Source organism: Macaca thibetana, chromosome 2 (genome assembly GCF_024542745.1).
Source record: "Macaca thibetana thibetana isolate TM-01 chromosome 2, ASM2454274v1, whole genome shotgun sequence".
Taxonomy (NCBI): Eukaryota; Metazoa; Chordata; class Mammalia; order Primates; family Cercopithecidae; genus Macaca; species Macaca thibetana.
Window position 1 is genome coordinate 28773201 of NC_065579.1, and position 16687 is coordinate 28789887.

Below are 16687 nucleotides of genomic sequence, written 5' to 3' on the forward strand. Positions count from 1 at the left end.
GATTGAATCAACTACTGCAAGCTTGTGCATGCAGCACATAGTTCTTGTGCCATGGTTTCAGCTCCATCAGGTCATTTATGGTCTTCTCTAAGCTGTTTATTCTAGTTAGCCATTCATCTAATCGTTTTTCAAGGTTTTCTATTGGCTTTGCAATTGGTTTGAACATCCTCCTTTAGCTCAGAGAAGTTTGTTATTACCAATCGTCTGAAGCCTTCTTCTCTCAACTTGTCAAAGTCATTCTCCATCCAGGTTTGTTCCATTGCTGGCAAGGAGTTGCGTTCCTTTGGAGGAGAAGAGATGCTCTGATTTTTTAGAATTTTCAACTTTTCTGCTCTGTTTTTTCCCCATCTTTGTGGTTTTATCTACCTTTGGTGTTTGACGATGGTGATGTACAGATGGGGTTTTGGTGTGGATGTCCTTTCTGTTTGTTAGTTTTCCTTCTAACAGTCAGGACCCTAAGCTGCAGGCCTGTTGGAGTTTTCTGGCGGTCCACTCCAGATCCTGTTTGCCTGGGTATCACCAGCAGAGGCTGCAGAACACAAATATTGAAGAATGGCAAATGTTTCTGCTTGATCCTTCCTCTGGAAGCTTCGTCTCAGAGGGGCACCTGGCAATATGAGGTGTCAGTCAGCCCCTACTGGGAGGTATCTCCCATTTAGGCTACTCCGGGATCAGGGACCCACTTGAGGAGGCAGTCTGTTCATTCTCAGATCTCAAACTCCATGCTAGGAGAAGGATTACTCTCTTCAAAGCTGTCAGACAGGGAAGTTTAAGTCTGCAGTAATTTAACAAATATTAAATGGTATGAACACTACCTTCACATTATAAAGATACAATATTACAGGCAACTATTTTGTCCCCAGTATTTTAACTTACTTGTCAATGTCACTGTTAGGCCACCTTTTTGAAGTATTTTATAGAATAAAGGTTTGGGGGAAACAGAGAAATATTAATTTAAGTCATTTTTCTAAATATGCTATAATTGTAGATATGCTTAAACTCATTCAAAAGAAAGAGCAAGCAGATAACACCAGGAAAGAACAGGAAAGTTTTTACTGCTTATAAAAATAAGTCCATCAACAAGGGATTTCAGGCAGGAGTCACACTAGAACTGCTTTCAGACCAAAATTTCAAATCCTAAACGAATCTTTGCAGAAAGTAAACTGCAAAAAAATTGGAATGGGTTTTCATTCCTTTGTCATGTAGCTAGTAAGGGATGGATATTGCCTACTGGGAGAACCATCTTGCTGCCTGAAGAACAGTAGAAATGACAGTAATAAAAAACACAGAAGAATTTAGGGGTTGCTATCAGGGGAGCAAAAGAGTCTCCATTGGTTTAGTAGAGAAAAGCAGCCTTAAAACGAAATAAACAAAAACTTTTAAAATATCTCCTTCAAAAGTATGAGTTTTTATGGGAGTAAATAAGTCATCATCTGTTAATGAATACACAGTTACAGAAGTGGCTTCTAAGGCCAAAGAATTTCAAATATCTAAGAACCAGGAAGAATGGAAAGGAAAGTTCAAGATATAACTTAACCTAATAACAAAGTTGTAAATAACAATAATAAGATGATGAAATATTTGTTAAGCAGATACTTACATCTATTATTTCATGAAACCCTATGCAATTGTTACTACAAAAAATGAAGGCTTAGACATGTTGAGTGACTGCCCAAATTCTTGAGAATTTTGACCAGGTCATGGAGAGTGTTTTTAGGATGTTAATTTATGTGTGCATCATGGGTGGGTGGAAGAAGACGTCAAATGTTGGCAAAGTAAAAGGATACAAAACCATAGACACACCCAATTTGTCTACCATTTTCATTTTAAATTTTTGTTCAAACTGGAATGTTATTTTCCATTTAACCATTATTTAACAGATCCCTTTATGGTTACAACTTTCTAATAAAGGATAGCTATATTTTAAAATTAAAAAATTAAAAATAAATTTGCCATCTGCCTAACTAGACAACATTGCCATCTAGTGGCCTAAACACACTACAGCTACCACTTCTGGGGTGACAGCAGGGGTCCTATCAAGGCTCTGAAGGATGTGCCCAGTAGATACAATGTTAATAATGATGGCAAGCCATACCAAGAGCACACAAACTCATCCAAAGCAAACATGCTGACATTCAACAAGAAAACTCACTCTAACCTCAAAGATGTCACAGCTTCACTGAGAAAAAAACAACCAAAAAAAAAAAAAAAAAAAAAAAAAAAACCAACTACCACCACCATTGAACCAAGGTTTTGATGTGCCTCACTTATTTATTTATTTTTCTTTGTAATTTTAAGATCCATTTCTTACTCCTGTGTTCACCTACCTGCATGGTAATGTTTTCAAACATTCTCTCATCTTTACAGTAAGAATATAGCCCTCTATCAACATGACCAAGGAAAGAAGCAGGTATCAGCTGCTAATGACAGTCAATAATTCAACAGGGAGTCAATCTGTTGACTTAACAGACTTTAAGTTAAGTTTAAGTCCCTGTTGACTTTAAGTCAGGGACTTAAAGACCCGGAATCTGTCCTAGAATGAGCAAGCTAAAGCTAGGCTTTGGTCTAAACAAGATGAAGATTTAAAGGACAGGAAAATAGGAAAAGGCTTACAAAATTGGCACAGATGCAGCTTCAACTGAGGTACCCAATATTCTAGGGATAAATTCTCTTAACAAACATCCTTTGGGGCCTTTTCTTTAATTAAAATCAGATACTCACTGCTTCTCCAGATTTACTGCAAGGCTTATGTAACGCTTTGTTTCTGCAACCAGGTCACCTATTGAAACCATCAACGTGCTGAAAGGGCACGGAAGGGCATGGAGAAAGAACCACGTCAAGGAGTGGACCACTGTCACAACACCACTGGTGGGTTTTTGCCAAATCCCATCTCTGACCCTACAAGTTTAAGATCATGAAGGATGTGAGAACACAAACAAAACAGCTGTTAAATCTTTTTTAGCCCATTTTGGATGAAATAAGTATAGAAACACAGGAGATCAGTTTAGATCTGTTTGAATAAAGGAACAGGAAAAGTTGGAAGAGGCAATTTTCAGAAATCCAAATACAGTATGCGCTTCTCCAAAATTTGCATCAGAGGCTGAATCACGCCCATGCAAATGGATCTTAGTTCAAATTCATGTCAGAAAAATCTGGAACACACTTCACTTCCCATATGCAAATATCCTAGAAAGCAGCTGTTTGTTCTTACCTATAATAAAAAGGATCTCCACTGCAATGTCACTGACAGTTGTGCTCCGAGTTGTGGATAGGTCGTCATTGCCAATAAAGCAAACGTTGTAAGGTACAGTCACAGCAACATAAAACGTTGCCAACAAAATAAGCCAGTCCCAGCCAGCTTTAAAAGTGCTAAAATGCAAAAGTATGAATTTGGACTTTTTTGCATCAGAAACTTTATACTCCGGAAATGCTGGTTTATCTACAAAAACATTCTGTGGATGAAGACCAAAAGGAGAGAAAGGAGAAACACAACATTAGAAACAAGGTTTACATAGTTTGAAACATACACTTTTGTGAGAAGGATCATTCACTACACAATGCAATATCTTACAAGTGACTTTTAAAAGTTGGTGATGCAAAACATCTAAACATCTAAAACTGAGCAGAGATCTTTGTTATAAGGAACAGGAATATGCAGAGTTTAGTCATGAAGCTAAGTGAGTAACCCAGATTTTGTTCATTAAAAAATAAAAAAGACCATTACCTAAGATGTCATCAAAAAACATTCACAGTTACATGTAATCCTACACACATTATAAACACAAAGCTATATTTACATTCCTATTGTCATGGGAACATTCTGTATACTTATAGATTTCTGATGACAGTCATTATCTAAAGACTACATTTGACCTGATATTTTACTCATGACAGCAATGGTATCTTTCTTTCCAAAAAGAATAGATATATGACCAATAATATATTGTAAACAGTTTACATTTCTTTCCAAATATAGCTAAGTCATGCTAACTACTTTCATTTTTTGCATTGTGGCTGTTGGTGAAGTTGGGAACCCAAACCTCATTACCTTGATAGACACAGATGCAGTCTGACATGCACCAGACATTGTTCAGATGGTAAAGTAAGAAACAGTTACTTAAGAGTTATTATTCAAGTCAGGGGAGGAGAAAGCCAGTGTTCACTGTGCAATTGACTAAATGCAGAATAGCTGGAGTTTTTGATAACTGCAAAAGCACTTCGCTTTGAATGCAGTTCAAATTGATGAACAATTCCCTTGTTGCTAGAAGACAAAGGGAGGCCCAACAATAGCATGTGTGGAAATTTGACAAGCCTGTGACCAGATACTTGCAGACCTTGCTTTGACCTCAATTAATGAGAAATCCAAGATAGGTAATGGAAACTTATATTTGAAAGTTTAGTTGAATTAACAGAGCAGTTAAAAATTCCAGAATATATATTACTTGTAGGTCACTATGTTGTGCCTGTCTCACTCATTGAGGGAAGGGCAGATTAATGTGAAGTGTTCAGGGATCCTGAAGTACCTGAGGATTCAAGAAAGGTTCAGAAACATCAGGGACATCTAGCTCTAAGTGGTGACTGTCAGTGATTGAATAGTTTTGCTACCTTGATATTAATGCACCCCTGTCTGGCATTTCTCTTTGGTAGGTATTTTCAACCCATGTTTCCACTTCCTGTTAATATTCTCACTCAACCCACACAGGCATCTCATAATGTCAGCACTTCGTGGTGGGTCACTGTTAAACTATTTCCAGATGGTCCTTAGATGCCCATCTGCCACTGCATCTATGTTTCATACAATTCCCTGATATTCATCCTGTCTCCTTTGCCTCATTCTCTGGTTTGAAGAAACCAGTTCCAAAGGTAGACTTTGGCATAAAACAGAGAAGAGGAGACGAAGTAGCCCTGTTGGGCTTCTCATAAAAATTCAGTCTGTTACATTGGAAGAGGGAATTGAGGTCTGTAACCATTAATCTTCCCACTATTGATAAACACTTCTAGTTATAACAACATGATTGATTCTAATCCAAATTTTCCCTGAATATTTACTACAATAAAGAGTTATCAGAAGCCATGGGAAATGTCTCATTTTCTATCCACATAAATTTTTCCTATCATATTACAGAAATTAAAATTTTACAGTGTTTGAGGGAACATCGATATCCAGGGGTAATGATTTGGGAAAACTAAAAAGTGAAGTTTTTGCTTTTGTTTTTGATTATGCTGATAATGAAGCATTAGGGATTCTGTCACAAAAGTTCAGCAATATATCACTTTTCTGTACAAATCAGAAAATAAATCACATGGTTTCATTTTGTAAGCTACTTAGAACATATTTTAAAAATATTTTTAAAAGATACTGAGAATTCAATGCATTTGAGATTAGATTTAAATTTTGAAATGTTGTTAACTCAAATCCTGCAAACATCTTTACATAATCACCTGAGTGAAAAAAAATAGATGCTCCTCCTCTTCCACCAGTTTTTGTAACGTTTTATCAAAATCCTTTCAAATGAAAAAAATACTTAAAATTGTAAAGAAAAATTCTACACAGTTGTAAAATTATGCTTTTTAGCAGGAAGCAGGGAAGAAGACATGTTATTTGTAACTGTCAAACATGGAGTTTGTCTACTCTAGATGTTAGGTTTATCTTACTTATTAATCTTCAATCATATTTCTTTAGTACCAATGGTGTTTTAGATGTTTAACCTCTAACCTGTGACACCAACAAAATAGTTAACTCCAGTGCCTAATTAAGGTAATTGTTTCCTAAACTATTTTTGCAATAGTTCCTTTGAAGCTATCATCTGAATGAGCAAGAGAATGTGAAAATATTTCTACAGTCATTTCAGTGAGTAATCTAAAGCCAGTGTATGCCTTTGATGATTACCACTGTCCCCTGCCGGAAATACGCATTTGTAGCACTCTCCTTTCAAGCTTCCAAGGCTCTAGTGTGATCTTTAACATTTCTTCGTGTTGGAAACATTTGCATCATCTCATTCTTATTTGATTGACAGAATAACAAATTAAGGAAGGTAGAATTTGAAAACACCTTTTTCAAGGTATACCAGGCAAAGTTAGAGACAGACTAAAATATGTTGCATCTTGATTCCCAAACCTGCTGATGACCTGATGAGTTCATTTGACTATGGCTGAAGCATATATTCCTGTTCCACAGAACTGTATCTGAGAAACAGCAAGGTAAGAGTCAGAAGCACAGTGGCTTTGAATTAGAAGATTAAAGATTGGGTACCACAACTGCTGCTTCTAATAAGTTGAGTTTTTTCCATCATTAAAATGGGACTAATAAAAATCAGACCTAGTACTGGCTTCTATGAGAATCAAATAATATGATTTAAGTAAAAGGAATTTGTAAATAGCAAACGACTATAAAATGTTAAGAATTATTTTTTGTGTGTGCAAATGTTATTACAGCCAGAATTTCCAGAAAATTTGTTTATTTAATAAACTATACAAGTCATTTCCTCTTCTCCCTTCTGTCTTCCTTCTATCTGCCATTTAGCCATTCTACTCTGTTATTCCTGAAAGGAGATGGTGAACAGGTGAACAGGGCAATTCCTGATTCCATACTTTGCTTCAGGAATAAGATATTACCTGTAGTATTAGATATTACCTCTAGTATTACCTGTAGTATTAGAGTCACTGTGCTGATTAGGCGTCTTAAATTACTATGTATTATTTTAATACTCTACCCTGATGTTTGTATTTCTTAAATGAATGGCAATTAAGCAAATTAGCTAAGTAATGGGAGTTATACTTTTTTTGAAATCATATTTTTAAGTACTGCTTTGTACTTTGTTAAATCTAAAGGGAAAAATAGCATGCCCAGCAAATGCATTTTAAAGCACTAATTCTTACTACGTTTAAATTCTCCACTAAAAGCTAGATAGTGTCAGCTTTCAGCCTTACAGAATCTGTGGATAATATTTGTTTAGGTGCTTTGCTGGTTGGTTTGCATGGAATCAAGCCCAGATGTAGTTACCTTTGTTTCTTCCTATAACTTGCTTATGTCACTAAGGCTGACTTGGTAACTGAAAGGGGATGTAAATAGGCACCAGTGGAAGGATCCATAGATCAAGTGGTGTGTACTGTTTCAAGCCTCTCCCTGGATTCCCAGGAAATCAATATAACACTCGGGCACACGTATCCCTAGAGAACCTTTATATTGAATTAGGACCAAAAAAAAAAAAAAAAACCATCAAAATGTGACCCTCCACAGTGGTACATGGCAGACCAGCACGGACATGGTTGATGGTCCTGGAAGGACAAATGATTCAAAACATCTTGTTTTGGCTTCCAGAAAGTTGCACTGAAGTAGAGCCAGGTTTGCAGCACGTTCATGTCAAATCTCGCTCCTCACCCTGGGTTCATACATCTTTCTTTGTTCACTACAATCAGAGAAATGAATACTTTGTATGTCTGATGAATGGTCCTGTTTTATCAAAGCATGTGTATGTGTATGTCAGATTAGGTAGTCCTTGAGCTTGCTATGTTAAAAATAAAATGCCAAAGTATCCCCCCTCTGTCGTTAACTCCCAGAACTTCTGGATCTTAAATCAATTCCAAAATAGATCTGGTCATTTCATGTGACTTTTTCTTGTCATTGGCAAGTTAGATGCTGGTATTTAATCTGCCACCTATGGTCACACAACCCCCCATATATGTTTTGATGATTCCATAAGGCAAATTAATGACATTAACATCATTTTAAAACTCTGACTATCTACAACTAAATAGATATTGTTCTAGGTTTCTCAGTGAAGTCTCTTAGTGCTAAGAACCAGTTACAAAATTCAGTGTGAAATCCTGGAGGATATATGTCATGTAAAATTGGAAAGAATCACCTTATACAGGCATAGTTATTTGTTGTGGCTTTGACAGAGAGACACCATATTTCAGAAAGCAACTCTATTGTAATTTACTAAAAGTGTGACTTTCCAAAATTGTTTAATGTATGGTATGCAATTGTAAATCCAGTGTTTCACTGTGAAATTTTCAACTGTGTTTTATATATAATGAAAGTTTTTTAGTGGCGTAATGGCTTTGATTTGGTCTTGTTTCTCCTGGATAAAAGCATTTGTAGAACTAGATAATGTGCAAAACGATGGAACTAAAATTAAATTTGAGAAATTTTAACCAATAAACTATGAATGTGTAATATGACTTGCTGCATCATTTTTGTTTCATAAAATGTAACCAGTGTGTCCCCATTTGCAGTGTCCCTAGTACCATATTTACTTCACTGCAATAATATTCTAATCTCTATGCTGTGATAACACTATGATTAAGCACTTTTATTATAGAAATGCCTCATGACTGCTGACCTTTTCCAGTTTGTTCTATATAGAAAAGCACAAACCAAAGTGGAAAAAAAAAATGTAGGCAAGCCAGTAAATGGGTAATTGAGGCCTTTCTTTAACGAGTCAAACATTGCCACCAGGGGAAACACTAGCATTCGTCCTGTACACACATACCACCTACGTTATTTATTTTCAATTTGTTCTTTTCTCTTCTTTGCAGGTGCCCAGAGATGTGATAAAGGACTGCTCGACTCCGTCTCCGGGCTGAGTCAAAGTGGGTCCCTGCTCTTGATCTTCCTTTGACTTTGTCTGGGGGAAAATAAAGCTCATTAGATACAAATGCATGCATCATTTCACCTCCAGAATGTCGTTTTGACAGTTCCCTTTCAAGAGCATATTGTACATGTTTTCCAATACCTAAAATAATCTGCTGGATCCTAATGACATTTAATTTAATTTTAGTCCTTTATAATTTGTACATTTTTATCATCATATTGACTGCATTAATTTTTAAAAATTAAAGTAAAACATACATGAACAGAGGAGAACTTTCAAATAGTTCAGGAAATCATTAATGGGTATTATTCCTTCCTTCCTGCTATTCCACACTGAAATCGCTAATTCTACTCTCAACATTTAAAAACATTCTTTCCAGAAAAATTTCTAATATGTACCCTATATCCACACTTACAATTATTTTTTCTCTGCATATATATATGTTTACAGTAAAAATTGTTTACTTATTACTTTTTTCACATTAAAATACTTGCAAATCATTCAATATTTGCATATTATAGTTCTCTCCTATTTTTTTAAACAGCTAATAGCACACTATGTTAAGGATATAACTAATTTTATTAATTTTACTGTTTCTCTATCATGAAGATTCAGATTTACCTAAGATTTTTTTGTCAAAATCCGTGTGGCCAATCCTGCAAAGAAAATTCTTAAATGCATACAGCTTTGAGTTTATTAAGTAAATAAATTACTGGCAGAGGTATGTACATTTTAAATTTTGGTATACATATTCCATATTTCATTCCAGCAATTTACAGTACCAGCAAGTGAATAGATGTGCCTGCTTCACCACACACATGCCAAAACTATAAACTATTAAATGAGTATTGGCTAATATTTGGATAGTTGAAAAATGCCATATTAATTTGTATTATAAAAATCATGAGTGTGGATGAGCATGCTTTAAATATTTATTGTTTGTTTGTATTGATTTTTCTGGTCTATTCAGTTTTGTCAATTTTGAAATCGAAGTAGTGTTTTTAAATTTATTTGCAGTAGCTCTTTGTATACTAGAGTAATGGCCATTTTCTCATCATATTTGCCACCAAAAATGTTCCCAATTTGTTCTTGACTTTGGAATTCATTTACGCAGTTTATAAATTCTAAAATACATGTTGTCATGTTACAGTAGGTAGTTAGTCAGACATGAACAGTGCAGGAGAGGACCATCTCCCCAGGAATGTCAAGCAAACATTAGTTGATGGCCTAGTGGTTGCTAAACTGTCGCTCTGAAATGATAATTGGCTGCAGCCAGTGCCAGTGAAAGACAGTATCCCGATAGGTAGAAAACACCTAAGTTGGTGATGTTAGGAGTTGAACGAGTGGGCTCAAGCATGTGCACTAAGAGGCAAAATGGTGGTGTTTAACTGGTACATAACCTTCCTCTGGGAATGCACTACTGGTAAGGGAAAGCACCTCAAATGAACATGTGCACAGCTTCAGTAAACACACTGTGCATGCAGCCCCTCCCTAGTGCTGGAGGGCCACTGTGCATGTGGACAGCCTACCTCAAAAGAAGAGTCAAGAAAAGAGAAATGGAAACCCTAGAACCATGCTAATGTGTAAAACCCCAAGTCAAAGGCTGAACAGAGAACTTGGATCTCTCAAGTCACGTGCTTGGCCCGCTTCCAAGTGTACATTGCTTCCTTTCATTTCTGCTCTAAAGCATTTTAAATAAACTCTCAATCTTAAAACTTGCCTTGGTCTCTCCCTCTGCCTTAAACCTACTTCTGCCCCTTGGCTGAATTCTTTCCTCCAAGAAGGCAAGCATCGAGTTTGCTGCAGACCTATATGGATTTGCCACTGGTTTCAGTCAGACTTATCTTTCTATTTCTGGTGTCTAGACATTATGCCCTGCATAGCCAAACTATTGTCACACAAAAATATATGCAAGTTTATTCCAATATATTTTGCCCTTACTTTAAAAAGTTTTAACATTTAAATCTTTAATCCAATTGGACTATATTTTAGTAAAACAAAGTAAGGATCTAGCTATATCGTTTTCTTTCTAAAGGGCTACTGTTCAAGGAAAATAAAGTGGTTATGTTACATTAAGAAACATTTAGTCATTATTTGATCAAATTTCACCCTAAATAAATTGTATCTATGTTACAATTATTGCAAAATATAAAAACATTAAAATCTATTTATTTAAGTTCATCATAAAATCTCTCTACTATTATAAAAGCTCTTTGATATCTCTCCTTCATAAAAAAAATTTGGTTTAGTTGCTATGTCATAGAAGCCATATGACTGCTGTTGATGCCTACTGTGTGCCAGGCTCTGTTCTAGATCTTCCAAATTTATTATTAAAACTGATCCTCGTAAGTATCCTATGAAATAAGTATTATTATTCACCATTTACAGATGAGAAAACTGAAGGTCTAATAACACATTAGATGGTCACACATCTAGTAACAGGAGTAGAGTCAGTATGTGAAGTCAGATTGGTCTCGAGTCCCTCTTCTTTCCACACACAGAACCAAGTCCCTTAGTGACTTCAATTAGTGTTCCGGACTGCTGCTTTTTATCAACTTTCACATAGAGTAACAGGTATTATAATTCCTGCTGCCCATCTGAGACCTCAATCCAAGTGTTTCATGGACTTTAATTACCCCTACCTCCAAAATTCCCACACCACTTGGGGATGCTTTAATGGCCAGCAAATGGGGTGTTTGATTCACCTCAAAAGTCTAATTGAATGTTACTTTTAAAAAAAGCATTCACCTTTTGCTGCATACTTGAAAAAATATTGAAAACCAAATTTGCTACATTACTATAGACTTGCATCACTAAAAATAGATTTTAAAACACCCAGAATAATATCAAAAAGGACACTTTTTAAAAACTTGTGGCTGAACAAAGCACATTTCATGGTTACTGCTAAAAGTTAAGATCATATCTTCGTGTGTGAAATTTTTTGATCTACATAGAATCTTTGTAAATTAAATTTGAAAATGGAATTATTACTCCAGCAAGGAGTAATTTTAAATATATTTAAACTTGAAAACAGCCAGAGTTTTCAGACAATCTCTACAGAAATTTGGTAGGAATGGCCAACAGACTGCTTATACAATATCAATTGGCTTCAAAATGTCAAGTGGAATTACAATACTAACTACAAAATGAACCAGATTAGATATTCACAACCGTCCATAAGCCAATTCCCTTCTCAGCGGAGAAATCTAATTAATAACTGAGATTTTCCAAATCAAACGATAGCAGTTTTACCATCTTAGAAAAGGTCCCCTCAAAGGGAAGGGTCAAAGAATAATTTGTGATAGTCTTGACTCTAAATGGAAGAAAAAAAAGTTTTCTGTGCAAATAGTTAGTCACAATTGAACCCTCATGCAAGATTGGGTTGAAAATCATTCTACTTTACTATAATATTCATGACAGCAATATTTCTAATCTGCATATCTACACAAATCACAAACACATCAGTATGTGTATATATACACATAACATATGGGTGTGTGTGTATGTATAACTAGAAATAAGCCAAATGTCCACAAATAAAACAATGCATATAGGCATAGTAATGACATAGAATATCATAATTCCATCAAATTGAACTTACATAGGAAATAAATGGGAAATGAATGAAATAGTGTCTTCCTGTTAACACAGAAATATCTCAAAAACATAATACTGAGTACAAAAGCAAAAAATGAAAGAGAGAAAAATGGCAACATTTGAACAACATTCACAGATGTGTAAAACTAAATAATATGCTGTTTAGAGAAATGTACAACTGCTGTAAAACTGTATGTAATCACATGACCACAACCAGCTGCACAAGAGGCTAGAAAACAGAATCTCCAGTTGACCACCATGCCTTACTAAATGGTATTAGTATAATTGTATTTCTTAAACTGGATTGGGGGTATATAATGATTTGTAATAATATTTTATACTTCATATATATTTTCAATGTAAAATTATTTCACCAAAAAAGGACAACAATAAAGTGATATCAAACCATTTAACAATGAAACCTGATAAAATTATACAGAGTGGCGGTGGTAGTGGTGGTGGTGGTAGGGGACAAACTGCTTGAGATGGATGACCCAGGGTTAAAATCTGAAGAACCAATAGTTGTTAATAAGATAGGGTCAGAGGAGCCAAGACAAGGTGTGAGGATCTCAGGCAGAAAGGAGTTCAGCATCTTTGAAGAACTGAACGAAGTCCAGAAGAGTTAGTATATGGTGAAAGGAAGGAAGAGCGGTAAAAAGGGGAACTAGAAAGTAGGCAGAAGTCAGACAGCTCATTCAGCACCTTTGAAGCCACATTAGAATTTTTGCTCTTGACTATAAGTGCAATGATAAAAGTATTAGTTAGGAAACAAACAAATAAAAAAGCCTAAATTATTTTTTTTTAAAAGCCTAAAATATATATTTGCAGCTACTTGAATAAGAAGATAACTCTCTCTTTCTCCTCTATCTCCCTCTCTCCTCTCTCTCTCTCTCTCTCTCTCTGTCTCTCTCTCTCTCTGTCTCTCTCTCTCTCTCTCTCTGTCTCTCTCTCTCTCTCTCTCTCTCTGTGTGTGTGTGTTTTCTGTCTCCCTCATTCTCTTCTTGTTTCCTATAACATAGCACAGATTAGCAAGCTACAGTGCTGGAGCACATGAAGCAACAGTAAGATTTTAAACCTTCAAATGACATGAGAACATTTGAGTTTTCAAAAGAACAAATTGACTTGTAATGGGTGATTTTATTAGAAAGAGACAACAGAAGTTGATAGGAGATTACTCAGAAGCCTGTTTTAGTAGATCAGTAAAAACATGGTAAGACTAAAGTAGTAGCTAGCAGTAGATGTGGAGCAAAGCTGGCACATTTGAAATACGTGTAGAGATAAAAGTTGCCTGGATTTGTCAATTAGTTGATTATGAAATTATCTAGTAAGAGTGTTCGGAGTAAAAGGAGAAAATCTAGGCCTTCCCTTTTTCTTTCAGTGATGAAAAGGTGAAGATTTCAATTGCCATCAGGTCAATGAAGGTAAATAAGTAAAATACAAGAGGAGGAGGTAGTGGTCAGTAAGCAGGATAATTAAATAAGACATTTTAGTTACTAAGCAACACTGAGAGATGAAAATTTCCAGGAAAAAAATTAAAGTTATGATTAGACTCCACTGAGTTAGGACTTCTGAACAAAACATCATGTATTAGCAACATTCCCTTAACCTCCATCATGTTCTAGGCATTATGCCAGGAACTTTGTCTTGGTTCTTTTTTAATCCTCACTTTGTTAGGCATTAGTTTTTCTATTAACTGAAGGGGAAAAAAAGCATAAAACAAACTTGAAGATCATGAAAATTGTGTACTTGTCCAAATTCACACAGTAAGTGGGAGGGCTGATATTTGAATTCTCAATGAACTTCCGTGAAATCACATGTTCTTTCCAACTCACCATAGTAAATAATAGATCACTGAGCTGTGAGCCTGTCCAATATTTTTACTTATCTGTGTTATAGTGTTGAGTCAAAATGGATCTCTTCTAGGCAGGAGTTATCTTCTCTGCTAGACAGGGTCTTCTCTTATTTCGCTCTCTTTCTTGCACTAAAAAGGACGTACGCTGAAATGTACTCTCTCCAGTTGTCATTTTAGGTTTTATTTCCCTTCCACTTTCTCTCATATCCCTACTTTTACATTGTAAACTACTTTTATAACATGCTTTTTAAAAAAATAGAGCACTTGTTCCCATTTAAATATCAATGCAGAAACTTATAGTTCAAGATGCAAAGGAAACGTCCTTTTAAAAAAATTACAATAAAATTATACATTTTTACATTCTAAATTATACAGCATTGAAAAACATTAAAAACACAGGAAATCTGAAAATCCAAAATTACAGTGAAGTAACTTCATCTGTCTCAGAAACTGATAGCTGTGGTGGCAAAAAATAAATAAAATTATAGGGAATGTTAATACATTGATTTACAAGTTATTACGGCTAATACATTAATAATGTTAATGTTAAAATTATCTATAATTAATGAATGAGTATCTATGGTATCTACCAAAGAAAGAATTTCTCTTCTTTTCTATGCTCATGGAATATTCATAGCAGTTGATTTTTTTCTGCAAACACAATTTCAAAAATATTCCAAAAAACAGAAGTCATGTGTATGAAAACAATTCTCCATATAATGGCTCAAACTCTATTTTGATTTATTAAATTTCTGTATAATTTTTTATATTAAGAGAAATTAGTAAGCAAATTTGTAGACTTTGGAAATAAAAGACTTTTTAAAAAGAAATAATGTTAATAAGCACATTTGATATCCAAACTCAATGGATGTAATCAGATGAATGAGAGAAAAATCAATACTTAAAATGTACCTATTACAAAATATATCATATAAAATATCTAATACATGAAACAAACTACATATTTAAAATACTAAATATGTAGAACTTTAAGACACCAAATAAATATAATAATTTAATAGGAAAACAACAAATAAGAGTAAACTAGGTTATAGAAACAAAAAAAATGAAACAGAAAACAAAACGCTTTTTAAAATGTGGCCAATTAAATGGAAAGAAGATAAGAGAATTAAACTTCTCGCAGTTGTATTCAAGGAAAAGAAATAAGACCAACACAAATAATATTCAGAATAAAAACAAGATCATGAATTTGGAAGACTTTAGAAATTATAAAATTACTTTGTAGAAAATTACATTTTCATAGTTTTGTAGATTTAATGAATACTTTGAGGGCAGGAGTCAATTACCAAAATAGTTCCAAACAGTAGTAAAAATTTTGAATAGACCAGTAATGTGGAAAGAAGCAGAGAAAGAGACTATCTCATGTCACTTACCACCCCTCTCTGAGGCCTACTGCAGAGGGTTTTAAAGTCAAAGTTATCAAGCTTTAAAAGAACAGATAATTCTTTTAACAACTTCAGAGAATAAAAGAGCCAAAAAATTTGTGAATACACTTACAACTCTGGAAAACTTGGTACCAAAACTGTGTGTGTGTGTGTGTGTGTGTGTATGTATATGTGTGTATATATATATATCACTTTCACTTATAGATGCAAAAATCCTTAATAAAACATTAGTAAACTGAATATAGAAATACAGTAAAAGAAAAATATATCAATCTCATGTAGGATTTATGCTAAGGGTCGTTCCCTTTTAGGGAATCAATATAATTCAGCAGATCTGTAAATAAAAAAAACCCCTTGACCATCTCTGTAAATACCAGATTTTATATATAACCCAGTAAACATTTGTGTTTTTTAAAAAAGCTTTATAAAATGCAATAGAAGGACTCTTCTTTAAAAATATTCAACTGTAACGAAGGGAGCAGTCTTATTTAGTGGGGTGGCCGTTTTTGTAACTTATAAAAAGGCTGAAATCTAAAAACTATACATATTTTAGAGAGAGAGAATAAAGGTAATTTAAACTCATTATGGAAAATTGGGAAAACACAGAAAAAATATATATGTAGAGAGAGAATAAAGGTAATTTAAATTCATTATGGAAAATTGGGAAATACAGAAAAATAAAAAAGAAAGAATGCCTGATTGGCTTCAATATCAAGAATTTCAAGCATTTTTATTGCATTTATTTTTTATAAGCTCAACTACAATTAAATAGTACATACACATTTCTTCCTTGAATAATAAAAATAATACATGTGCATTTTACTAAATTTAGAAGTGGAAAACAATGGAAAGCAGGAAATGAGTCTCTTTCATAATACCACCTCCCGGTAATAATTTAACATTTTGGTGGACTTATTTTTTGGCTTTGTTCTAGGCTTTCTTTTTCTTTTCTTTTCTTTTTTTCTTTTTTTTAACATCACTGACCTCATATAAATTAATCTTAAACATAACTAACACAGGAATAGTTATAGATCTTAGATATAAAGAGGATTTAAGGGGAAAATATCTGCCAAAGTACACGAGACTGGACTTTTAGTTTTGCTCAATTTTAAAAAAGCCTGTGACTCAGTTCATTCAATATAAATTTTGAATATATACATCATATATATATGTAATCATTATTAAAAGGTTTGAAATGCAAATGGCCATTTGGCCACAAATTAAGCCCTGCTTTG

The 16687-nt window shown here is 34.3% G+C and overlaps 1 protein-coding gene across 2 annotated transcripts in view; it reads right to left on the minus strand.

Annotated features, from left to right (window-relative positions):
- The window catches only part of KCNH8 (potassium voltage-gated channel subfamily H member 8), a 381516-nt gene that overhangs the window by 175106 nt on the left and 189723 nt on the right, over window positions 1-16687 (minus strand). For both annotated transcript variants that reach the window (XM_050777427.1, XM_050777425.1), the window contains 2 exons: window positions 8503-8630; window positions 3212-3452 (listed from right to left, as the gene is read on the minus strand). In XM_050777427.1, coding sequence (XP_050633384.1) covers window positions 3212-3452; window positions 8503-8630 — 369 coding nt within the window. The remainder of the gene's footprint in view (window positions 1-3211; window positions 3453-8502; window positions 8631-16687) is intronic.